The 27662-nt window shown below is 36.7% G+C and overlaps 1 protein-coding gene across 2 annotated transcripts; it reads right to left on the bottom strand.

The window, feature by feature from the left end:
• Window positions 1–1088: 1088 nt before the first annotated feature.
• Window positions 1089–27615, bottom strand: LOC105330054 (DNA (cytosine-5)-methyltransferase PliMCI). Of its 2 annotated transcripts, XM_034447551.2 has the most exons (38): window positions 27422–27609; window positions 27288–27336; window positions 26063–26170; window positions 25463–25702; window positions 25343–25370; window positions 24408–24489; window positions 24193–24309; window positions 23451–23571; window positions 22748–22857; window positions 21301–21419; window positions 20590–20682; window positions 19989–20140; window positions 19259–19336; window positions 18981–19084; window positions 18550–18721; window positions 17020–17117; window positions 15295–15373; window positions 15101–15157; window positions 14697–14780; window positions 14355–14479; window positions 13864–13969; window positions 13512–13621; window positions 13289–13400; window positions 12764–12952; window positions 12454–12632; window positions 11815–11888; window positions 10981–11096; window positions 10345–10410; window positions 10132–10255; window positions 7878–8029; window positions 7543–7674; window positions 7126–7328; window positions 6845–6956; window positions 6584–6733; window positions 3927–4093; window positions 3500–3740; window positions 2195–2311; window positions 1089–1648 (listed from the first exon to the last, which is right to left on the bottom strand). In XM_034447551.2, the coding sequence occupies exons 1-38, from the start codon at window positions 27466–27468 to the stop codon at window positions 1466–1468; spliced, it is 4596 nt and encodes a 1531-aa protein (XP_034303442.2). In that variant the 5' UTR covers window positions 27469–27609; the 3' UTR covers window positions 1089–1465. The 2 variants fall into 2 exon arrangements, 1 of the variants encoding a protein (XP_034303442.2); XR_010711455.1 differs by lacking the exons at window positions 1089–1648; window positions 2195–2311 and adding an exon at window positions 5084–5166 and having other exon boundaries at window positions 3599–3740; window positions 27422–27615.
• Between the last annotated feature and the right edge of the window lie 47 nt (window positions 27616–27662).

Raw genomic sequence — 27662 nt, 5'->3', positions numbered from 1 at the left:
TAAATTTCCAACACGCGTATATATATTTCAACCACTTTCATAGTATTTTGACATTGGCCATTGTCGCCCTTGATCAGATTTGTTCTTGTCTTTTTATTCCCTCGGTCTCAAATAGTTTGCCTCCGTCACTATCGTATACTTTGTCAAACATCTTTCTAAGGTTCATGAAATATCCTTTCTGTAATCATTGTAAGATCAGAGGATGAAAACAACTTCGATGAAAATCAACATTTTCTAAAGTGGCGATCTTGAAATTCATTCACAAAAGTAAATATATATTTCAAGCTGTCTCTGTTGTATTTCTTTAGTTTAATTATTATATGGTTACCTCTATAATAATCTATTCCTTCAGTTTAAGTAACCGCATGGTTATCTCTGTAATAATATATTCCTTCCGTTAACGTAATCATATGGTTACCTCCATAACAATCTATTCCTTCAGATTAAAAAATCGCATGGTTACCTCAGTAACAATTATACTCCTTCAGTAACAAAGAAATATGCAAATTCATTGCTACAACCACAATAAACATTCCCTTATCAACATAAATTAATACATGTAGTGTGAACCTATCTTTAGATGTGAAGTCTCGGGAAATAGGTCCTCAATTCCCCTGATTGACAAGCTCTGTAACGTTTGATTTACAATCCTTGTTACCATATGTCAATCACACAAATGTGGAAAGTTTTTACCTACAAAAAAAGTTGGCGGTCTCTTCTCTGAGCCCTGACGTTCAATTCAAGAGAAATTGAGTCAATCGAATTCTTACCCCCCCCCCCCCCCCCCACTTCTCCCAAATTCCACCATGCATGGGTGTGGAGTGTGTAAAAAAAATGTATGTCATTCCCACCCACTGTCATTACATGACTACAGCAAAAGGTTGGGGGTTCCCCATCAGCTGCATCATTGTAGATGATGTCACAGGAGGGAAAAACTAGGATACAACAGACACTTAGACTCATGGCTTCAGATGTCCCAAGCAGGTGTCTGAACCCTGGGCTTATGAAAACTAATATAATTAAGAGATGAGATGTTCAAACCCGTTATCATGGTAACAAAATATAAACAAACAGACCTCAAACAGATATAATGAATTGACTTGTAGTCATTTTTATTTTGTTAAATTTCATTCGAGAAAGAAAATGACAGGACACAACATTTCACGCTGTTCCATGAAGAAAGAATATCCATGACAAACATCTAAGTAGCACTTGAATAACTTAGTGTAAAATCTGTACCCTCTACTACTTCATTATCACAGTCCATAAGATTGGTACTAACGTCGGCACTTTAATTAATGACTCATGATTAAATTTACTTTCAATTTTTGTCAGGTTCATTGGCGACACCATTACATATGATGGCTGAAAGCGTGTTCCTCCAAATCGTCGGTTTATTTCATCCAAGATTCTTCTTTTTCACATTTCGGAAATCTTCACGTTTCTTATCACGTCCATGCAACTGTTAATTCAGGGAAGAGCCCGGCTTACAAGGTGACCCCTCAGCAACCTTGACCTCCATCTTCACATCACCTTTTACCTCTGTCTCTGTTTCTATGTCTGGCTGATCAGCGGTCTTCCATTCCAGTGACTTTCGAATCTCCAGTCCGATGAACCGAGCCATGGGAGGTGGAACAGCATTACCGATCTGAAATCAATAAGTCAAATCAATATTACCGACTTGAAATTATTTATTGATAGTCAAATTATTATTATCCACCTACAGTCATTGGTCAAATCAAATATACAAATCGGTTCCAAAATAATCTAACAATCACATGTATATTCATGCTTTCTTAGTATTATTTACATCCTATTAATTAATTTCAATGATTTTGTCAAATTTATTTAAAGCTGGAAATGGACAATTGGAACTTAAAGGGTCAAAGAATGGCACACCTAGAGAACAAGTCATGTCTCATTTCTAGAAAACGTTCGCTGATGTTTGCAACTCTGTTTAATTAAGTTGGCTGACAATACATTATTGAATCAATCAATACATAATCAAGTAAGAGATTGACTTATCTAGCCTCTTTCACTCAAGACTTGAGTCAGAGTTGGTCAGATGTGTACTGACATTGTGATACAATGTACTCACACCTTTCTACGATGACCTACATACCCACTCAATAAAACCTGTTACAAACAACAGCTTACTTACTGCTCACTTGTACGAGGTGACCTCATTGCTTACCTGTCTGTGTTTGTCCAGAATGTTGCCAAAGAATCTGTAGGTGTCGGGGAACCCCTGGGAGCGGGCACACTCCCTGACGCTGACCACCCGGTGCTGCTCTGGGTGGAGAACCCTTCCCTGTAACAGATAGTTACATCATCATTACAATGCCTATACATGTACCTGTTAGTCAGCTGATGACCTCTTCCCCCATGGGTTTTTGTTCAGTGAACTATTTACCTACTTCCCCATGGGTCTTAATTCAGTGAGCTATTTACCTGTTCCCCCATGGGTTCATGGTTCAGTGAACTGTTTACCTGATTCCCCACGGGTTCATGGTTCAGTGAACTGTTTACCTGTTCCCCCATGATTTATGGTTCAGTGAACTATTTACCTGTTTCCCCATGGGTTCATGGTTCAGTGAACTGTTTACCTGTTTCCCCACGGGTTCATGGTTCAGTGAACTATTTACCTGTTTCCCCATGGGTTCATGGTTCAGTGAACTATTTACCTGTTTCCCCACGGGTTCATGGTTCAGTGAACTGTTTACCTGTTCCCCCATGATTTATGGTTCAGTGAACTATTTACCTGTTTCCCCATGGGTTCATGGTTCAGTGAACTATTTACCTGTTTTCCCACGGGTTCATGGTTCAGTGAACTGTTTACCTGTTTCCCCACGGGTTCATGGTTCAGTGAACTATTTACCTGTTCCCCATGTGTTCATGGTTCAGTGAACTGTTTACCTGTTTCCCCATGGGTTCATGGTTCAGAGAACTGTTTACCTGTTTCCCCAAGTGTTCATGGTTCAGTGAACTATTTACCTGTTTCCCCATGGGTTCATGGTTCAGTGAACTATTTACCTGTTTCCCCATGTGTTTATGGTTCAGTGAACTATTTACCTGTTTTCCCCATGGGTTCATGGTTCAGTGAACTATTTACTTGTTCCCCACGTGTTTATGGTTCAGTGAACTATTTACCTGTTTCCCCACGGGTTCATGGTTCAGTGAACTGTTTACCTGTTCCCCCATGATTTATGGTTCAGTGAACTATTTACCTGTTTCCCCATGGGTTCATGGTTCAGTGAACTATTTACCTGTTTTCCCACGGGTTCATGGTTCAGTGAACTGTTTACCTGTTTCCCCACGGGTTCATGGTTCAGTGAACTATTTACCTGTTCCCCATGTGTTCATGGTTCAGTGAACTGTTTACCTGTTTCCCCATGGGTTCATGGTTCAGAGAACTGTTTACCTGTTTCCCCAAGTGTTCATGGTTCAGTGAACTATTTACCTGTTTCCCCATGGGTTCATGGTTCAGTGAACTATTTACCTGTTTCCCCATGGGTTCTGGGTTGGTAACAGTGGTGCTGAAGAACCCGTCGTACTGTAGCCGCCCGTACAGCCCGGCCCAGTGATTGTGTCTGTTTCCTGTGTGGGGGAGACACCAGGGGATCAGGGTGTTGAACTGACGGTCCATCGTCTCACACGCCTTACCCTCAGCACAGGAACATACCCCCCTTAGGGAGCCGTCCGAACTCTTGCCGTTCTTTTTGTCATAATGGGTGTACTGCCTAATGAATTAGACCAAGAATTAACTCATAACTAATAACTAAGTCCAAGGTTCACTTCAAATTTTTCCACAACAATTATTCATTCCCAAAGTATACATTGAATAATAAATACAAGCACATTTCAGAATTTTGCAAAACTAGTCAGTTTACGGTGTTGAGGGACAGAAACAGACTGTGGTTCCTTACAGTTTCTTGGTCTTCGTTCCATCAGAGAGACGGACCTCGATGTTCGGAAGGTCCCTCCAATCTGAGCCCGGGGCCAGAGGAATATGCTGCATTCTGGCCGCCACTAGAGGACTCATCTCCTTACATATGTGGTCCCTGAGAATCGGCTGGTGCTGCTTGCCTCGAATCTACAACGGAAGATATCAACATCATGTAATTAACACCAAGATACAACAAATCAGGATATCTACATTTTATCAAAATATAACACATCTTACACATGGGGACATTGGTTTATCATTAAAGGCATAGTAACATAACAAAATCTTACACAGGGGGCTGCTAGTTTTATTTACTAACAAATGACTTTTACAATAGTACTATGTGATAAATGCATATCTCCTTTGTTATTATTTTTCATTTAATAACTGGCTTTGCTTTGGTCCAAGTGATAATGACAAGATTCCTCACATGTTGACTACATTTGTTTACAGATTTTTGTGTAGTGCTGAATCATTGTTTTGTCCATAAATGAATGATTTGGTAAATACATCTACTTATGAAACCAGGGGTCTTTGTTTGGAATTTGTTTAAAATGAAGTTTGTTTTCAGCAAAAGCAAATCTTCCTCTTCAGCCCCCATATATATACATCCACACATCTATAGCTAGTCATCAACATGTTTACTTCACTGCCCAGTGCCCTGACAGTCTCTACACAGGCCAAATGTCATTTCTCACCATGTGAAGGATTCAAACAAATCAAATATTGCAATTTCATACCCATATACCACACACAGTGAACATTACTAGCTATTTCCTTCCTCCTAAAGTTCAAGTACTACACTATCTGCCAGAGATATAGCAAATCATTATATTCAATGTATCATAATGGCAAATAATATCGTAACATTTCTCAAAAGTTTCATGTATGTGCAAGAAATGATTATGTTTACAGAACAAAAAACAAGCCTGAAAGTGTGTAGATGCAGATGTTTATGTCAAAGATTCTCTGCAAGGGAGCTTTGACACATATAATTGTGGTATTGATCCTATTAAAGAAATTGTTAATCCATGTGATTATAATACTGCAAAACATCTATGTGTCTACTTAGATAAATACTTTATGCACAGAAAAACATTTTCAGGGTCTATGAAGAATTGTATAAAACTGTTTTACCGTATTTTTTGGGGCATAGGCCGGTATTTTTTTCCTCCGATGCGCGAGCCCCGGCTTATCCCCCGGGATTGGCTTTTCGTAGTCTTAAAGTTGAAAAAATTAAACAGTCAAAAATAAAATCCACTATTTTTATCCATTGTACTGTTGTAGCAGTTTATTATGAAGGTTGTTTTGTTTTTTGTTTTTCATCCGTTTGAACTATGATTGCTCGATAGTTGTCCCGTTGATATATTTGTAATGACATCGTGAGTAATAAAATGTACAGTACTCTACGAGGTATTTCTTTACAACCCCAATCAAAAGAATTTTTTCCCCACGTTCGTGTATGAACCCTGGAAACTAAGATTGCGTAGTAAAAAAGAAAACGAAACCGGGTAGAATGTAATATGACGGAATTTTTTGAATTTCTACATGTCTGCGTTCGTGTGAATCACTGGTCTTGGGTGTAGAATAAATCAAATGCTTTGTGCTTTTACAATTAATTTTCTTTTGGACAACGTAACGGTATTCTGGTGTCGTGTGTATATACAAAGGTGTGAAACCCGTGACTCAAACACAGCCTGGGGGCACATAGTGTACACCGTTACACTTCATTGCATTAACTGTGTTTTTAATATTACAACTTCTCTGCATAACGGCAAATCACTATTTATTTAATTAATGGAAAAGTACACAAATTAAATATTTTATGTGTGGTATTTCGTTTTCTCATTCATAGCTATTACGGGGGATAACTCTATTTGAATATGAAACCACGTGTTGAGCTAATGGACGCCATATCCCGTATTTACAAGTAGCTTTCAAAGTATAACTTGATTAAATTAAATTTAGCAATAAGGGTTTAATAAAATATAAATGGTTAGGTAAAATATTATATTAAGTTCTATCAGACAGAACCACGGAGGTTGGTGTTGCAATTAAATTTACACTATGTAAAATTACGATACGTAACGATATACCGACGAATACGGAGACACCAAACAGCCACAAAACACAGATATATTTTTTAAAATTGCTTAAAATATATTTGTTAAGCAAATTTAATAACTTTAATTATTCTTTTGACTTTCTACATCGATATTCTGAAAGTATATACTTAATACGACGACTTCCTTGATCAGCGGTCATACTTTCACTATAGTAAACATCAATTGAAAATCGGCTTATCCCCCAATTCGGCAAGTCTAAGGATTTTTCCTGAATTTTGTCTGAAAATGAGCAATTCGGCCTATGCCCCACATAGACATATGCCCCGAAAAATACGGTACATGCTATAGCCCTTATGTTATATCCATTTTGTCTGTCATTTGATTTCATTTTCATTGTATGCCAACACATGATGTCAATAAATCATTGAATTGAATAATGTACCCTGTTAATAAATGCGTGGATATAAGCCCTGTTTAGACCTTCTCTCTCTTGGCAAGAAAGACTTGCTGTACATTACATACCCTTTTCTATCAGTATAAGCCTTCTATAATTATACATATTTAGACTTACGATTCTCTGGAAGTGAGACTGTGGGTCTCCCTGGTAGGAGATCTCCTCGGCTTTGGCCCCGTTCCTGATTTCCGGGAGGTCGGACATTGTGTCCCTCACTGTGATTGTGCGGAATGGCGCCGACTCCATTCTGGTGATGTTGGACATAAACTGAAGGAAAGAACAGATTAAAATAGGCGATGTATAACATGAGGAGATAATGAAAGATTTTGTTAAATTTGTTATTTTTAAAGATGATAACAAGAAGATTAGTAAACTAACTTTTTTATCATCGACTTGAACTGAGAGTTGCATGGCTCTTGGTGCAAAAACATGCTGAGGTTCAGGAAAAAATGGCAGCTTTTCGCCAGGGGCTGCTGCTAGTATAATGGCTCTGTCAAAAACACATATAACCTCAGTAAAATGACTCAGGCAAAATAATATAGATACAAAATCTTAAAATACACTATCCACTACTAATATTGTTAAAACTTTAAATAACGTGAATGTATTGTTAAATATTCTGTAATTAACACAGTTTTTCATAAACTCAATATAAGAACCTTCTTCGTGTCTGCGGGACTCCGTAACTCCCGGCCTGGAGAACTCCAAACGTACACTGGTATCCCATCGTAGTGAGGCAGCGCAGCGCCAGCTTCAGAACCATGCTGCGCTTGAACGATACAAAGTTACGTACGTTCTCCAGCAAAAAAAATCGGGGTCGATAGTAATCACAGTAACTTAAATATGAGGCGATGAGCGAGTTCTACAACACAAAATAAAATCTAGGTAAATAGCAATTACAGTAACTAATGTGGAGGCAATGAACAATACTATGACAGAATAAAATCCTGGGTTTTTTAAAATTACAAACAGCACCTCAGATTTAATTGATCAATGTGAGAAGTTTTCTTCTGTAGAAGTGACAACTCAGATACACTACAAAGTAACAAAAAGAGACTCATTCAGCATACACTGACCTTGAACCGGGAGTATTCCCGAGAGTTGAACCGGTTCATGCCACTGAACCCCTGACAGGGGGGACCCCCACACAACAGTTCTACATCCCCCTTCTGGGGCAACTTCTGACCCATCTCATTCTGCTTCTCTCCCTGCAAAATTAATGTTAATGAACTAAAAAATTTCAAGGCAAACACAAACACAAGCAAAATGTGTTTTGGGGGTCATCTTAGATGTCATAATGTTTCTTTGAAAAAGACTTTCTCTGAAAATACCACATTGTAAAATCTTCCAATATGAGATACAAGAGATAGTTTTGTGGTTAAAGGGAAATAACTGTTTCAGCAGAACCTACTTCCATCACAAGTTTCAGGAGGACGTTACAATCGTCTGTGAACACGGTACAGCCAGGGTTATTGAGGCGGAACGCCTGACCGGCCGGCTCTTCTTTCTCAATCGCCCAGCATGACTCAGCAATACCGGCCTGGTGGAAACCCTCCGAGATTCCTACACAAAATTAACAACACTGATACAACCAGCATTAGTTTTAAAATGAGTATCGAATGATTTCAATGATTGGTTTATCAATATTTTTTAATAAAAGTTATAGAAATTTCATCCTTGTATTGATTTGCTGAATAAAATTGGTTGCCCAAGATTAAAGCTTGGCACGACTCGTAAAAGGCATTGTGCATCAAGTTTCTCTTTTGTCACTGCTATTCAAAGAATTTCACTGTAAAAGTCTCACCTCTGTAGACATGCACCTTAAATCACCCTTTAACTTGGTCATGATAAAATTATCAAATTTTATGCACTTATACAATGCAAAATGTTAGGTAATATCAAATATACAGGTCAGTGCATCATTTACAAACTGATAATGGTAATAAATCTAGGAAGGAAAGCTAAAATCTGAGACAACTTGATACAAGGATAACTAGAACTGTCCTAATGGGACTAATACCCCCGCAAGGCTAATTTCAAATGGGACAAATAATTGAATTGAATAATAAAGGTTTGGAACACATACCAAAAAAAAATTCTAGAATTGTAAAAAAAAATAATTAGTTAACAAAGAAAAATTAAAATCAAAATTGTCAGAATTTCACTGTACATACATATCTACAACAGTAATACATTTACAAATGTATATGTATCTGATGATATAAGTTTTTTAATTTAATTGATTTAAAGAAAAACCAACAAAATGACAATAACCACTCCCTTTGCAGTAAATGGAATTACCGGTTGCCGAGCAATGCTCTTCTGTTGATAAAACTTTCAATATCTTTCTAATAAGAGTCTTGACAGATGCAATTAGTTGTTTCAAATTTTCCTCACTTTCTCCTATGGCACAATGGAACTCCATATCAGAAAATTGATCCCATAGGACTATGATTTTCTTTGATGATGATGAGCTTGTTAAATTTAATAAACTCCCAAAACATTACCATAATTACCATACTTTGTAAAAATATGTAAAAAAGAAAATTTAATATTTCAAACAATTTTAAAATTGCCAAAACACTACAATCATATCAGTAATTTTAAATTTCATTTAAATTAATGCCCATCATTTAAATAATGCTTCTTTATGAATAATGATATTATTTATTTCCTTATAATGATTGAACTTTTGGTTTACATGAAACAGTTTTAAAATAGCCCCAAAACCATCACCCATTTTACAGATTATCAATTTCCCCTAAACACATGCTCGATCTGAACCATGGCTCAGATAATGGCTCCCTTGGGACAAATGAATTCAGCCACACTTGTCTTTGATGTTCTTATTAGCTCCTAAGAATTTATCATTGACTTTGCATTGTCAGTTGATAGAATACTTATAAAAAATATTTTTTTTTATTAATTAAGACATAAAGACAAAAAAACCTCCATCTGGATGTATTTATATAAATATATTTTAGAGTGTTTTCTATTAATTAATTAATAAAATCTGTAAGGATTACCTCCCTTACTTTTCAACATTAGTGTACAATATATAGAATAAGGAAAATGAAAACTGTCATAAAATCATTAAATCTTGTCTGATCTTAAAAAAATTGCAGGTGCACATCTTCAGATAGTGTTCAACATATGAACAAATTTTCAAACTGTTCCATGCAGTAATAAAAAATTCTATAGGGGGGACAAAGTTGCGTCTACAGACAGACGGACGGACAGACAGACGGACGGACGGACAGACGGACAGGGTGAAACCAATATACCCCCCTAAACTTCGTTTGCGGAGGTATAACTACGCGTCAGCCATGAGTTTGAGGTGTGCAATCTGGTGAAACAACATCATTTATAAACTCGTTTGCAGATGCCTAATAAGGTGTCATGTTCAGCTAAAAGTGTTTCTGTTTTCCCCTCTGATTTGATGTTATTTTTAATAGGGTTTGATGGTTGTGGCCATTTTTAGACTGTATTGATCTCCTTAAAAAGAAGAGCTCTATACAAAAATAAAAGAAAATGCCCAAATCTAAATGGTAAATTTTTGGGATTTTTTCTTCACAAAATAATTACAGCTAAACCAATCATATCTTAAATTTTAGGTGGATCGGATTGTTAAATTGTTCACATCCAGCCTCTTTAACAATACAGACCTCCACAGCCAGCAAAAACATCCAGAGTCCGCAATCGTCGGTAGGTCGGCTTCTTTGGTTCCGTCGTCTCTTCCTCGGCTGATGGACCGGAACTCTTGCCCTTTCCCTTGCCCTTCCCTTTACCCTGTTAAAACATTCCAGTACATAATGAACATAACTACTCACAATGTCATTGGTGCCTGAAGTTCTTTGTCCCCCCGGGACACCTCTTACCTTTCCCCCGGACACCCTAGCTTGTCTGGGCGGCTCTTCAAACATCTTGGTCTCCGAGTCATAGGCCTGCAAGAAATATAGGATGAAAAAAATATCTACAAAATTGATCCACCAGGTGTACTTAAAGCTGGGCACTGCTCGTAAATTGGCACCATCACACAGATACCTGGTATATAAACCCTTCGATTTTATAACACCCGACTGCACACCTGAAAGTTGTAGCCGATATGTAGTATTCCCTTCGTGGTCTTTGGATTTTATGCATTTATTTCTTATTCTATGTGCATGTGCATATTCTGTTTGTAAATACCGGTAATACATTGACCAATTTATTTGATGTTAGTATTCTCCTGGCTTAGAAAAAGTGTGTTAAGTTTGATAATTTTGTCATGACTGACTAACACGGTGAGACAAGATGTATGTCCACACAGGTGAGACCTCTACAGCAAAGTACTTTGAACTGTTCCTAGGTCTGCCCCTTATATAAGGGTTGTAGGGACAGCAGTGATGAAAGAGAAATATGGCGGACAGTGCCTATTTACTAGCAGTGTTCAGCTTTAATGATCGTGTCAAAAGAAAGAACAGAAAATCCATACAATTATATCTTAGAAAAGGACCCCTCAAACAAAACCTTACCTCGGTGAAGTAGAATCGGTCCAGGCCCCCACATAAGTACTCCTCTAGGCTTCTCAGATTCTCACTATACGTCACTTGACATTTTCCTTTCACCAACTTGAAATCAACAGTAGCCTCTGTAAGGGAAGAGCAAGTTTTTCCACATGGCATGTATCAATAATGGTGAACTGTGGCATCATCAATATTAGAGGGCATCAATTTCCATGGATTTAATGAAAATCAGTTTTAAGGATAGGCAAATTAATGGACAATGATGCAGTCAATACAATGCTCGATTTGAAGTTCAAAGAAGCATTCCATTCATGGATCAACTCGTCAACCAAATCCCTGAAAACTGGTATTCAATGAATTTTGATGAAACCACAGTATTATGATTGTGAATTGCTCCTGAACAACAAATATTTTGAAAGTAAAATTTCTCAGATGTTACTGTACATGGAGTTATTTTGACTTTCTTTTTATTTTGCCCCATTTATCCACAAATTTATTTTGCCCCATTTATCCACAAATTTATTTTGCCCCATTTATCCACAAACTTATTTTGTCCCATTCATCCACACTGGCATATACAAAATGGGCCTGATTATAAATGACTTGTACTGACAAGAAGGCACTTAATTACAAAGACAGCAAAATCAATTACTGTTCCCAGGGTTATTTTTGTTCCGTGTCATTTTTAACACAATAATTTAAAAAGATGGTTTTAAATCCCCCCCCCCCCCCCCTCCCGTCTTAAATTCGCCCTGTGATAACTGGGGCAAAAATAAACGGGGGCGAATATTTCCCTGTATACAGAATGTATAAAAAATCTTTATATTCTGAAGTGAGGCTGACCTTCGTCGGACCAGTAGAGCATGTTCATATCCGTGTGATACCCCGCTGATGGCCCCTTGTGTGTATCCTCCGGTCTGTCACATATATATAATATATTTATATAATATACAATCTAACCAAGACATGTAGTTCAATGTCACATACAACAATCTACAATTCATTCCAAAATCTTTCTAAATGTCTTTCGGAATCTTACAGAATTAAATTCACCATTTTTGTTACAGTTAAAATTTGTTCAGTTTTTCAGCTCTCTATAATCTTCAATTTGATATACATAATACAATATATGAGCTCATTTATTTTTCAACATCACTGCCAAAAAAAAGAACATCAGAATGGTCACATGAAGCAGTTTTAATTAAATCAATCAAGGCATAACATTTGGCTGCATATTTTTTAACATTTTTGGGAGAAAGCAGCTTCTGCTATATCAAGTACATCACAAAATGCAATGCATATAAAAAACTATGTGGATCTATACTTGTACTAATTCACACTAACACTATTATGCTGAAAAATCAATTTCTGCCAAATATTGTACACGCCAAATATAATACATTTACAGTAAGCTTCAAATTCATTAGACTCATTCTCGTACTGATAAAAATAACAACTTTAGTCCCATCCTATTAAACCTACCTGTAAAATTTTGCCACCTTGACCTTAATTTCTCCAAGGTTAGCAATCTTTGACCCAGAGGACTTCTTACAGAAGATGGCCAGTATGCGTCCAACCCTGAAGGGCTCGGGTACGGACTCGTTGGAGCCCTTGATGTAGTCCCCCTTCCTGTACCCCTCCGGATACAGCTCCTCGTCCACCTAGAAAAAAAGCATGTGCAGTTGTATGTGACAATCACTCATCCATGTCGAAAACTTTTCAAAACAAAACCTCTTGAGTAGAAATCATATGCACATGAAAAATATAGAACTAAACCCTCGATCCACTGCACCTCTTTCCTCTCCGTTTTGACTTTCTTGGCAGGGGGCTGCTTGACATTGAATCCGAATGCACTGGGCTCCATGTAGCAGCAGTCTCCGACCTTGTGCTCAAACCCGTCCCTCCCCACACTGCTGTAAAATGTACGAGTGGTGCTCGAATCTTCGCTCTCAATCTCAGGGCCCAGGCTCGGGTTCTCTTTCTACAAGCAACAAAACAGTTCCATTTGTGTTTGATAGTGAACAAAATAGTATTTACTGCATTAATTTAATACAGTATTTGAATTCAATACATAGGATACCGGGTATCTGGCAACAAACCTAAGAATTTCTTTGTGTGGAACAGATAAAGCCACAAGCATGAACTTTTTTCTCTTGTGACATTGCATTTTAACGTTTGTGATGCCATAATTAAACTCATCATTTAACTTTTCAACACTCTGTGTTATAATGTTATCACTGCAGTTGCTTTCCACACACTTTATATGCAAAAAAATATGTGGAATGTAAATATATGAGTATAAATTCCATAAAATTACCTTCCTGAGTTGATCGAGTCTGTCACAGGTCAGACAGAACTTGTGATGGCGCTGGTCCTTTGGTTTGTCTGAGGTCGGGATGTCCTCAAACCGGGCCAAGTCTGGGTCATACCTAAACATCAAGGTAACAGTGTATATCTATGTAGGAACCTACATAAATGAATATTTTATTCTAAAGACTCTGATATAAACTTGGTAATAACAGATCAATAGATGACTGTACCATTTCTGATAGTAGAAAGTATTGCTGTCATCTTCTATGGGGAAGTCTTTCTCTGGGTGTTCTATCCCTCCCTGCATGAACCAATCAGGGGACGTTTCCTTGTGTAAAACCTGACCACCCAAAATAAAACAAACATTAGCTATTTTATGTAGATCTAGATTTGCTTAACTAACAGAATCAGAGATCTGGATTGATGTCAAAAGGTTAACTAAGCATATAACATATAAACCCTAATCCTGATTGATTTAAGAATTTATAAAAAAGTTTAACTTAGTACACATAAACACTAATCCTGGCAATATTTTCAGTTGTTGAAAAAACTGTTGGAAGCTGAGAATAAACTGCTGTTTACTTTGACTTTCCTGAGTGAGGACTCCAGTTTGATGCTTTCACAGTCATCGACAAAGAAGAGTTCCAATGGATCAGCCGTCTCTCCTAGAATGGTGTCACTGCCTCGACTACAGAAACAAACGGAGAACATCAGTTTGTATTAGACTACAGAAACAAACGAAGAACATCAGTTTGTATTAGACTTCAGAAACAAACAGGGACAAAATTAAATAACAATAGAATTAATTAAGGTGGAGATATACTTAACACATGAAAGCAAATAAAATCCCATCAGAATCAGCAATATGTATGATTTGCTTTCCACTAATGATTGGTACGTGTACATCAAAAAATTTGGTACTAACACATACAGGTAAGATCGAGAAGTTACGCCGACAAAACCAGCTTAAGTAGTATTTTCCAATTTATAAGTAAGACATAAATGTACATGAATGTTCAGTAGAGACATTTATGTACAAAGAAAACAAAGAGACAATCCGCGGTGGAACTCACCAGAGCCACTGGACGTGACACATTTTGTTACCGCTGGCGTTCTCCCACAGGTAATTCACCATGGCGATGTACACAGGTATGGCCACATCCTCAGGTTTGATGGAGATGAAGTCTCCAAAGGACACCTGTCAAACAAACAATCAATAATCAATGCTAAATAACTTTAATAATTGTATCATAACCATAACTCCAACCCCTACTGGGTTTAGTTATAAAGAAAAGACATGATATATTTTAAATACAAAACCATTTAGATTGTCATATTTTCTTTTTATTTAACATGTTTTTTATCTTGTGTCTATCACTTGGCCCTTTCTTTCTGTCGTTCTCTTTTTCTCTCACCTTTTCATCATTAATCAGTACTGCCGAGTAGTAGGAATTCTTTCCATCCTGGAGAACTGGGTCACCAACCCAAGATAATTTTGTCTATAGGCAACAGCAAAAAAATCACTGATTTAAATATATATTCATTATTCTTATAGCCATTGGCAAGAAGCTGGGTACAGATTGAATACCTTTGTGTACAGATTGAATACACTGGTGTACAAACTGAATACTCTGGTGTACAGATTGAATACCTTGGTGTACAGATTGAATACCTTGGTGTACAGATTGAATACCTAAGTGTACAGATTGAATACCTTGGTGTACAGATTGAATACCTTGGTGTACATATTGAATACCTTGGTGTACATATTGAATACCTTGGTGTACATATTGAATACCTAAGTGTACAGATTGAATACCTTGGTGTTCAGGACTGTCTTGTGTTTTTTGGTGGAGGGAGAGTCTTTGTTTTCCTTCTACAAAGTGAAAGACAATGTTTCAGTATTCTGTAGATCACTTGATGTGTTCAACTTCTGACAAATATGAGCAAGTGTTTCTGTCTAATGAAATAATACAAGACAATACCAACACATTATACAACAATTCAACTTACTGTTTCTAGTTTTTCATCAGTATCATCATCATCTAGAATATCATCTTCATCTGCTTCTTTCATGGCCATATTAGGGCACCTTTAAAATATCCAATCAAAAAAGATTTTTATGAAAAAAGTTAATAGACAATCTGAAATATCACAAAATTTCTTCGTTACATCTTACTAGAGACATAAAGAAAATATTTAAGTTTTGTTAATAAATCAAAACAATCCTATTTTTCTTCATAAACAGGATTACATTGTTAATACGCTAAAAGATACCCTAAGAGAGGAAAGTCACAAATCCTCAGAGAAAAAAAAGTTATTGAGATATATTTAACTTTATTTCCCCTATGTTTACCAAGATTTGATCACATTGTCAGTGTCAGAAAATCTATTCTCTATTTATTTTAATTTTTTGTTCAATTCTAGCGTACCAATTCAGATCTCCTAAAACCTAAATTTTATGTAAGAAGATCCTACCTTCTGTTGATACAGGCCTGCTTGGCCTAGTCCTGAACTCTATGTAACAAGATCTTACCTCTGAATTCTATGTAACGAGATCCTACCTTCTGTTGATACAGGCCTGCTTGGCCTAGTCCTGAACTCTATGTAACAAGATCTTACCTCTGAATTCTATGTAACGAGATCCTACCTTCTGTTGATACAGGCCTGCTGGTCTAGGTAACGAGATCCTACCTTCTGTTGATACAGGCCTGCTTGGCCTAGTCCTGAACTCTATGTAACGAGATCCTACCTTCTGTTGATACACGCCTGCTTGGCCTAGTCCTGAACTCTATGTAACAAGATCTTACCTTCTGTTGATACAGGCCTGCTTGGCCTAGTCCTGAACTCTATGTAACAAGATCCTACCTTCTGTTGATACAGGCCTGTTTGGCCTAGTCCTGAACTCTATGTAACGAGATCCTACCTTCTGTTGATACAGGCCTGCTTGGCCTAGTCCTGAACTCTATGTAACAAGATCCTACCTTCTGTTGATACAGGCCTGCTTGGCCTAGTCCTGAACTCTATGTAACGAGATCCTACCTTCTGTTGATACAGGCCTGCTTGGCCTAGTCCTGAACTCTATGTAACAAGATCTTACCTTCTGTTGATACAGGCCTGCTTGGCCTAGTCCTGAACTCTATGTAACGAGATCCTACCTTCTGTTGATACACGCCTGCTTGGCCTAGTCCTGAACTCTATGTAACAAGATCTTACCTTCTGTTGATACAGGCCTGCTTGGCCTAGTCCTGAACTCTATGTAACAAGATCCTACCTTCTGTTGATACAGGCCTGCTTGGCCTAGTCCTGAACTCTATGTAACAAGATCCTACCTTCTGTTGATACAGGCCTGCTTGGCCTAGTCCTGACCTCTATGTAACGAGATCCTACCTTCTGTTGATACAGGCCTGCTTGGCCTAGTCCTGAATTCTATGTAACAAGATCTTACCTTCTGTTGATACAGGCCTGCTTGGCCTAGTCCTGAACTCTATGTAACGAGATCCTACCTTCTGTTGATACACGCCTGCTTGGCCTAGTCCTGAACTCTATGTAACAAGATCTTACCTTCTGTTGATACAGGCCTGCTTGGCCTAGTCCTGACCTCTATGTAACGAGATCCTACCTTCTGTTGATACAGGCCTGCTTGGCCTAGTCCTGAACTCTATGTAACGAGATCCTACCTTCTGTTGATACAGGCCTGCTTGGCCTAGTCCTGAATTCTATGTAACAAGATCTTACCTTCTGTTGATACAGGCCTGCTTGGCCTTCCCTGATCCCCCAAACTTGACCATGTCTTTACAAGCAGTGCACTTTCCACAGTCTGGTTGTTGACAAATCTGAAAATCAACACAAAATAAATCCCCCCGTTACTACAACAATCTACTTAAATGCACAGAAAAGTTAACTTTTAATTTTATTTATACTTATGAGAAGCATTGTTATTTGTGGGAAGTGTTTTATGGATTAAGTTAAATCAAGTTCAAGGGTGGGTAAATTTATAGACAATGATTTGATTGATGACATCTTTTTTTTCCACATTAATCATACTTTGATGAGAATTTTAATTTTCTGATCAACATAATGACTAGGGCTGTCAATATGGTTCAAGAATTTGTCAGGTCGGGTTATAAAATTTTCAGTTCCATTATTTTTTTTCGGTTAAGGTCTACACTTTCAAAGAAAAATTCATTTTTTAAACTTCAAAATTTTATTTTTTTCTATTTCCTCACTCTTTAGTAACAAACTTCAACACAATAACTAGTTTCCTTACTAGAAATTAAAATAACATTTGATAATTTTAAGCTAAATTAAAAAAAAAAATTTATTTATAGAATAATTTCACCACAGATCTAGGTAAGTTAATGATCAATGTTTAAAGCCATATGTACTACAAATGATTATTAGAAAAAAAAATTATTATTGTAAACTTCCATTTTCATTATGAAGTTCCTTTCTTGATACATGTAGTTTATAAATAAGTTTACATGTGGCCGATTTGTCAATTTATGTCTTTCGTTTTTAAGATATATATTTTGATGCTTCTTTTAATGAATGGTTACAGGTAATTTGTTAACAAAATAAGTATATTTATGATTTCAAACAAGTAAAGTCAAATGATATGTTGGTATATTTTCGATTGCAGGAAAAGCACACCCCATGTTCTAAAACCACAGATTTTCCCCATATTAATTTGCATGAATTTTACTTCTGGCTTTTCTTATTCTATCTCACTTCTAATAAATCAAGAAAATTCTTACCCTAAACATTTCTTTAAACAAATGTTGAAAATATGTTCAAATTTTCAAAACATGTCAAGTCCAAATCATAAGCCGCCATCTTTGTTTACTGAACTAGTGTTTCTCCTTTATAAACAGGTAAATCGTGTGATTTTTTTATTTGATGAGTGAAAAATCATAAGTGTACATGGCCAGTTGTATATAAGTCAATGTTTATTACAAACAACAGGTAAATAATAATGAACTTTTCAATTTTGACGTTATCTTTCTATCTTTCATAGAATACAGATTCTATTACACAAACTGAAACGAAACAGAAATACGGGAAAAAGGAACCTAACAGAGTATTCCATGGTTTTTGGGTGACCTTGACAGCCCTAAAACAACCAAACCCAAGAAAATAGGTGTTGAATAAATATCAACAAAGCTACAGTATAAGAGATATTTTTTGTAGTTTTTCGTTTGTGCTCTACAATGTAAAACTTCATATTCTTAGATTTGCCAGAAGTATGAGATCACACAATCATAATACCTCACAGATCCCACACCTCCGTCGCTTGGATCCCTGCCCACTCTTGTCATCAATCTCACCCTGAAACAGACTGTCAAAGATCTGGGTCACCAGCCTTGTTGTGGTGGCCATAGTGAACGCAGGCTTCTTAACCTTGTCCTTTGTTTTCCTCAGTTCCTTTCTCATCTGACGGCTAAAAAGATCAAATCATCCATAAATCTGGTTAACAGATGACTCAAAAATTCTAAAATCACTTCATCTCATCACAATCTGTTTTGTAAGCAGATGATTACTAGTATCTAGCTAGTTGTAACACTTATTTTCTTGATTTGCCTGAGATTACCATTTTATTTTTATTTATTTTTTATTTTATCACATCATTACTATCTGAAGTGTTATTAGTTATTGTTTATATAAAGTGATGGGGGGGGGGGGGGGGGGAGGGGGATTACCGCTTTCCGAGTGTGACCCCTGCCAGTTTGATGAGGGCCCTCATACAGGGGGTGGTGATCAGGAGACCCTCATCCTCCTCCGCGGCCTCATCATAGCTCTGGACCTACAGCCAAACAGAACAATGGAAAATCATAGAAATAGAACGATACTAAACATCATTAAGATGGTGACCATCTCAAAGGACCCTTTTTAATACAGGACATGATAAGTATTTTGGAAGACTTTGATAGATAACAAGTTAACAGTGACTACTATTTTTCTATGGACGGGTACTGACCTGATCCAGGACAAACTGGGCGTGTCTCAGGAGGGAATCCTCGGTGAGGCTGGACAGTCCTGTAGGGGGCACTGTAGTCTAAAATTATAAACACATGGACTTAAGCAAGCCCAAGTCAAAATACAATACAAACCAAGTTTCCTTTCTGGGCACAAGGCAGACTTGACAGCTAAATTAGGAAGATATGTCGAACTGTAGAAAGGACTGGGAAGAATTATGATAATGTGGAAATCTTGCAATTACATGTAATTTAAACTGCTGTTGAAAGTTCACCACCATCCCATCTATGTGTAGAGTTTGAGAATTACAGTACTTGGATTTTTTTGTTGAGATTTTGGCACAATACATACAGATAACAATTAACTCAAGCCATGATCCTATATTAAAAGCGTACAAGAACCTAATTTCACAGTTAACCTTGGTTTTACTGAACAGCAGACCTGGATTGTATTGAGCAGTGTACCTGGATCTTATTAAAAAATTTACCTGAATCTTATTTAACAGTGTGTCTGGATTTTATTGCACAGTGTACCTGAATCTTATTTTCAAAACAATGTACCTGGACCTAATTTTTAAACAATATACCTGGACCTTATTTAACAGTGTACCTGGATCTTATTAAACAGTGTGTCTGAATCGTATTGAACAGTGTACCTGGATCTAATTTTCAAAACAATGTACCTGGACCTAATTTTTAAACAATATACCTGGACCTTATTTAAAAGTGTACCTGGATCTTGTTGAGGAGATCTTCGTAGGTAGCCTCCTGATTGTTCTGCATGAACTCTATCACCACTTTACTCATGTGGATTTTCTCCCTCATGGTGTCCATGTAAGGTTTGTAAGCTTCACTAGGGGACATCAGAATGTACTCGGCATAAGCTGTGGAAACATGTACAGACTTCAGTGGTGGTAGACCAGTTAAATCTCATTTCTCCTTTTTATCTTAGAACATTTTCATGAACATTCCCCCCCTCCCCCCCCCAAAAAAAAATCCATACAAAAACCAGTCACCTGTTATTTGAGTCAGATAAATTTCTTCAACAATGAGATACCATCATCCAGGTTCAACCAAGGGTGTACTCTATTGATTGGACCTTGATACCTAAGTCATTTCCCATGTAAACCAAATAAATCTGTTTCCCATGTCCAATCAAGGTTGTATTCTGCTTTCACATACGCATTTAATGCCCGTGACATCACATCTAACGCATCATGATGTCATGTTATCGAAATCCAGTTCGAATCAGGTGTACAGATATTTACACCCAGCTTATTAGCCAATTAAATCTCTTGCTACAAGCTAAATAGGAAATACATGCTGGTGTTACCTGTACTGAAGCCAATGAGGGCGTTCTCTCCCCCGTCAAACCCCGCTGTCCACCATTCATTGATAGGGCCCATCTTACACGCCCGAATGCCACCTGTCAAAGTGGAAAGACAGCCGATAATCTTCTTGTAAAGCATATCAAAAACACAGAAAATGAAGTTTAGTACAATTGGGAAAATTGTTTTATGGACTCGTTTCTATTTATATGAATGTGAACTTGATGAATCCCTTTTATGTTACAATATTCTTTTGCTGTCATTTGATTTCATTTCGACTGTATGCCAACATAGTGATGTCAATAAACTGAATTGAATAAATCTTTGACTTTCAATTCTCTGTTAAATTAAATATACACTGGACAGAAAGACAAATAAAAATAGGACATCTCTAATCTTAGATATCAGTGGCAAAAAAGCCCATTAAATTTCAGCACTGCACACTGCTACCTATTCTGCTTAGTCAGAGTGTTCATGAATACTGTTAACTCCCAACTAAATGCAAAGAATTGATATCTGCGTAAAATTAGGACAAGCATCCATATATATATTAAATCTTGCTTTCATTTTTTGGACAATTATGAAATAATAAAGAAAAGTTCAGCTAAAGATTTGATATACTGGAAATTTAATACAAAACACTTGAATTGACTGATAAAATACAAGTCTAAAATATGAATCTACAGTACTCTGTGGTTTAACGGAGAGAGTAGTACCTTCGGGGCTGGAGTTTTCATCGTAGATTGGCTTGACCACACCACTGAAGTACAGGAAGACATTCTTCTCAATCAGCCCGGTATCAAAGGGACACAGGTGGGTATTCTTGTCGTACACACTGCAACAGTGATATCTCAGGTAAATAAGTACACACTGAAACAGATATCTCAGTTAAACAAACTATTACACACAGAAACAGTAATATCTCAGTTAAACAAACTATTACACACAGAAACAGTAATATCTCAGTTAAACAAACTAGAACACACTGCAACAGTGATATCTCAGGTAAATAAGTACACACTGAAACAGTGATATCTCAGGTAAACAAATAAGTACACACTGAAACAGTGATATCTCAGGTAAACAAATAAGTACACACTGAAACAGTGATATCTCAGGTAAACAAATAAGTACACACTGAAACAGTGATATCTCAGGTAAATAAGTACACACTGCAACAGTGATATCACAGGTAAACAAATAAGTACACACTGAAACAGTGATATCTCAGGTAAACAAACTAGAACACACTAAATCAGTGATATCTTAGGTTTGACTAATCTAATACCTCCAAAAAATCACAGAAGTACAGTGGCTGATTTTATTTATCATTTAACAAACACCATTACAAAACATTGCATCAATGAAATTTATAAACACATCAAATAAATGAAATTTAACCAATTAGTTAAGTTTTAAAAATTTTTAGAAGTTGTTTTTCTCTAGGTTGGTCCTTGATAATTTCAATTTTATAAAATGGCCCCAATGAATAAATAGATGGCCCTTTCATTATGAAAATATCTGTGGGGCCATGGTCCCATTTACATTTTTGACCTTCCCAATCACTGACCAGGTAATCACATTATTACACACTGACACAGTGATATCTCAGGTAAACAAACTAAAACACACTGAAACAGTGATATCTCAGGTAAACAAACTAAAACACACTGAAACAGTGATATCTCAGGTAAACAAACTAAAACACACTAAAACAGTGATATCTCAGGTAAACAAACTAGAACACACTGAATCAGTGATATCTCAGGTAAACAAACTAAAACACACTGAATCAGTGATATCTCAGGTAAACAAACTAAAACACACTGAATCAGTGATATCTCAGGTAAATAAATAAGAACACACTGAAACTGATATCTCAGTTAAACAAACTATTACACATAGAAACAGTAATATCGCAGGTAAACAAACTAGATGTGACAATAGAGACACCACCTACCAAGTCAATAATACTATGTTTCAGATGTTAAATTGTAAAACGGAGAGAAGCACTCGATCTTATATTACAATAAGAAGTAGAGGTGGGAAAATTGGAATGCACTTTTCAGGAAATTATTTTTTTTTGCCAGACTAAAACGTTAGCTACAGTTGGTGATTTTGTTGTGTGATTTACCTGAAGTTGGTGATTATGTGCTGATTTACCTGAAATTGGTGATTTTATGCTGCGGTCGTTCATCATAGGAGTGAATTTCCTCCTCCTCCCCAGTGAACACAGATAGCTTTGGGTCAGTCAGAGCGATAAATTCCTCCACCTGTCAATAAAAAGTTATATATATAAGTAGTCAGTTTTTCTATGGATAATTTTCAATTCAGAAGAACTTCATTCTGAATGTCCACAACGCAGTGATGCGAAATATTGAAAATGAAACAACTGAAAATGTAAACTTTTAAACAATAATTTATAGCAGATAGCTCAGTTAAAAAAACCTAAATCCTTCTCCGTGCCATGAAGGAGCATAAGGCCGGTGCTTTTTTTCTGTTTCTGTGGTGCTAGGCAGATGAGTCATTGACTCCCCCTGGATGGGACATCAGTCCATCTCAGGTTAACCCCCAGCATAAGCCTGTATCCAATTTCAGCTGGGTGGACTGAGACAATGTAGATAAAGTGCCTTGTCTAAGTGCACAAGATACATTATCAAGTGACCACAGCGGGGTTTGAACCAGTGATCTTTTGGTTACTGGCCTAACGCCCATGACCACTGAGCCATACGCTCCACATAGCACAGTAAGTTTACAAAACTTAGAAAACTAGTTCACATTTTGGTCCTGATTATAAATATCTCCCTGTATATATGTACACTAATGAATTATGTAATCTTTTAACAAACACATTTTACTGACATACAGCAGAGTCGGGATCGCCGGGAAACATCCGTAAGTCTGGGTCCTCCAGGAGCTGTTTACACTCCCGACACCTGGGGGGTGGGGCTTTGGACCGCACCTCCTCCTCCTGTCTCTTTATCTCTCTACAGAACACAAAATAACTAAAATTACCCACAAAGCTCATTGGATTACTGCACTTAAACGTTACGAATCAAAACTGTATCCATGTAAAACTGCCAGAAGCACATCTCACGAATTCTAAAACTTCGCTTTCATTTTTTTTGCGTAAACTAAAAGAAACTATGATAAAAACTTGGTGTTTTTTATTCCAGCAATTTAATGCAAAATGGTTTAATCGTGGAATTATGTACTCGCATAAAATAAGGAATGTAAAGTTACATGTGTGTTATCTGCTTAACTGCGATAGGAATTCTAAATCCAATGTTATAAGTTTTGACATCATTTAATCTGTAACTAGACCACTTCAAAATAAAGCTGCCTTAACAAAGCAATTCAGCCAGGTTTCACTGTGGATCAAAGTTTCTTTCATGAAGTTAAAATTGTACTGAATTATTGAATTTAGATACAATGCTCACCATTACTCTTAACTTGACAGAAAACCTGGTATTTAAACACAAAGCAAGCTCAAAAACAAAGCACACGGCACGGATAGGAAAAAATAATCTAGAAAATGCTTCTGAAAAAATCTTGGATTTGTTTGTGATGCCAATGTTTGGCTGTAAGTAGATCTTCTTTAGCCTTACCCAGAGTCCTTGGAGTCTGCGGGCTCGTCTTCTAGTTTCACTTTCTTCACTTCCTTTTCTTGATCTGTGTCAGTGAGGCTCTTGTCATCATCAGCCATAGACTTCCTTTTCCCTGGACTAAAACAAAAGATCGAGCCACCACTTGATAATAATAATTGATAACAACATAATTGAGAGAATTAAAAAAACAAGCAGTTTGTAGGTAAACATCTCACGTTCTTGTAAACATGGCGGTTATTGATGGCTGGTTGGCCAGTTTTCTTGATTTCTTGTCTGTTTTGTCTTTTGGGGGTGTACCTATTCAGAAAAACCCACAACAAAATCAAATTGTACAAATATGATGTAAAAATATCAATAACAATTACAGTGTAGACTCATGTATAGCAAGCACCTGTAAATAATATGTACCCCCAAAGTATCAAGATTTTTTGAAAATCACCAATGTGTATGCATTGATGATGTATTTCAAGTGCTAAAAAGTACTTATGTCTGCAGATCAAACCCCAATCAACATCAACAGTAATGACTTAATTGGTGATTGGCCCAATTCTTGAATAATTGTTAAATAAACATTGTGAAGAAATGTTTGCATGTTGTATATCGTCATTATCAAGTCGTACAAATGATTGATCTATTTTTAACAGTGTCTATGCAACTGTGTAAGGCAGCAACCTGATTAAAATCAGATCCGCGATCCGCTCCTTCTTTTTATATGGTCGCTACACAAGGTTATGAAGAAATCTTGCTTGAGGCAACCTAACAAACACTGACCATGCGACCAGTCAACAGGTGGCTGGTTATGTAATGGCAAATACACTGGCGAGAACTTGTTTGATGCAAGGAACAGTGAGCAGGATGGATAAATATTCTAATACATGGAAATTAAATTAAGAATAAGGTATTTCTGACAAAATAAATTGAGTCTACACTCGGACAACTTGCAGAACAATGATTACACGCGATATCATCAGTCATACCTCCGTGGTGTCCAAAAAAATACTCTGAAAAACATGGGGTAAATTTTTTTCCTATGTATAACAAGCCATTAAGTAGCATCTCTATTGTGATAAATCCATTCTTCTACCCTAGAGTCAAGTTAATGATGACTAAGCATTACTTATTCTGTAATAAAGTACCAAACTTTACTTACTCTTGGTTTCTTCAACCTCCATCTTCTCCTGAAAAGATAAACAGATAACACTAACTAAACATACAGTCCCTAAATTACAAAACTATCACCATTTCTGTACAAACCCTTAAGATCACACACCTCTTCTTCTCCGTTTGCATTGTCTCTCGTCTTGTCTTCCTCTTTGTCCTTCTTTCTCTCACTGTCGGTCTCCTTCACTGACTCACTTTCCCCATTATCCCCATTTTGACCCTCGCCATTCTCGCACTCGATCAGATCTATCCCCGTCTTTTTACTGGATCCCTCGGTCTCAATTAGTTTGCCTCGTTCACTATCGTATACTTTGTCAAACACCTTTCTAAGGTTCTTGAAATATCCTTTCTGTAATCAGTGCAAGATCAGAGGACAAGGACAATTAAAATGAAAATCATTGAAAATATCGATTTTGAAATTCATTTACAAAGAGAAATAAATTTTAAATTGTATTTGTTCAGTTTGATTGTAATAATCTATTCCTTCAGTTTGATCATCATATTGTTACCTCTGTAATGATCTTATCCTTCAATTTAAGTTACAGTTACCTATGTAACAATCTACACCTTCAGTTTAAGTTACGATTACCTGTGTAACAATCTACACCTTAAGTTTAAGTTATGGTTACCTATGTAACAATCTACACCTTCAGTTAATGTTACATTTACCTGTGTAACAATCTACACCTTCAGTTTTAGTTACGTTTACCTCTGTAATGATTTTTTCCTTCAGTCCTTTCTCCAGGCCTGTGATGATCTTGCTGACTTCCTCGGGTAGATACCCATCAAACAACTTGCATTTTTTCTTCCAGTATCCCTACAGAGGTCATTTAAGTACTTTACAAACTGCCTGTCTTCAATCTTAAATCTAAGACTAATCATCCGGGTTGTCTCTAAGACCTGGGAGGCGGGGAATTCCCCCGCCTATAATGCCTTAATTACCTGGCTATTATTGCATTTCAACAAAATGTAGCTATAAGCAAGATCCCCATACCCCCTCTATCTACTTTTTTGTTTCTTCCTTCTACTTCAATTTTTAGAGACAACCCTGAATCATGAAGATATTTAACAACAGTTTAAATGATATTGTAGTGGGAAAGGAGGAACAAGCAAATACATAATGAATATCAATGTCCAGATAGATATCCAACCTCTGCTGTTCTAGTCTAGTGCTCTACCACTGCCCTATTGTGGCTGAAATCTCTAAATCATAGAGCAACAAGTTCACTATGCCCTAAGTTCTTGTTTCTATCACTTTGCTCACTATTTCTAAACTCTTATATGCCTTTACATTTTATGGTTTGAAAATGTTTTATTGAATAATAAGAAATGAATTTGAAGCTAATAATTTTTATTTTTATTATCATATCAAAGAAAAAATTGACCAGAAAAACTACAATCAACAAATCACTAGAATGAATGAATTTTAATGATTCTGTTTTTAAACAGACCCTCTACTGCTTCAGATTTCAATACACATCTAAATAATAAATTGTCTTGAGATTTTGCATTGCCAAAAACATAATATAACACTGATAAAAGAACCCAAATGATAATGCTAAAAAATTGAATGAAGTTTAAAGAACTCTTAAATGAAAAATTTGAAATAAGTGTGAATATTTTTAAAGAAAATTAACAAGCGATGGGTGACACAGGAACCTGCAATACAATATGTTCAATGATCAGCCGAATGAACAAGTTCTCGTCAACATACACAATATTACTGATTTAATGTGCATGTAGGCAAGCAGAGACAAAAATAACAGTTATTTATGTCTCTGGTGCAAGTGTATATGTAGCGTCTTAATTCTTCCTCGAAATTGGACCTGGGTATATTTTTAAGAATGTAAAATGTCAAATGAGTTTCATTTTCACAAAGACTGGTGGGTTCTACTTGGCTGATCAACGATTACAAACCCTTGTCTCCGAGTTACCTTCTCAGTAATGTCACCATCTTGGAATTCTTCCTCCAACTCTTTGACTCTGCAACATGAGAGGTACGTTGTAAATAAGAGCAACACGAATACAAAGATTTATAAAATAATGCTTGATGTGATAAATGTCCTACTTCTCTACGATTTCAGGAGTGATCGGCGGTATCGTCTTCCCTGGCATCGTTTTCTTTCTCACAATGTCAACATTAAGTTTCTTCCCGCTAAAAATTGGGTCATTCTAATGAGCAGGTAGATCTAACTTTAAACGACGACATCGGAATCACATTTTGAGTTTCAATCACCTCTAAACATGTTCAACTTTACAAGAAGGCTCAAATATAGCATTTCTATAATCAAACTTAATAGTTTCACTGA

The sequence above is a fragment of the Magallana gigas genome, chromosome 2 (genome assembly GCF_963853765.1).
Source record: "Magallana gigas chromosome 2, xbMagGiga1.1, whole genome shotgun sequence".
Classification (NCBI taxonomy): domain Eukaryota; kingdom Metazoa; phylum Mollusca; class Bivalvia; order Ostreida; family Ostreidae; genus Magallana; species Magallana gigas.
The sequence above is the reverse complement of the archived record's forward strand: the minus strand, read 5'-3'. Positions and strand labels throughout refer to the sequence as shown.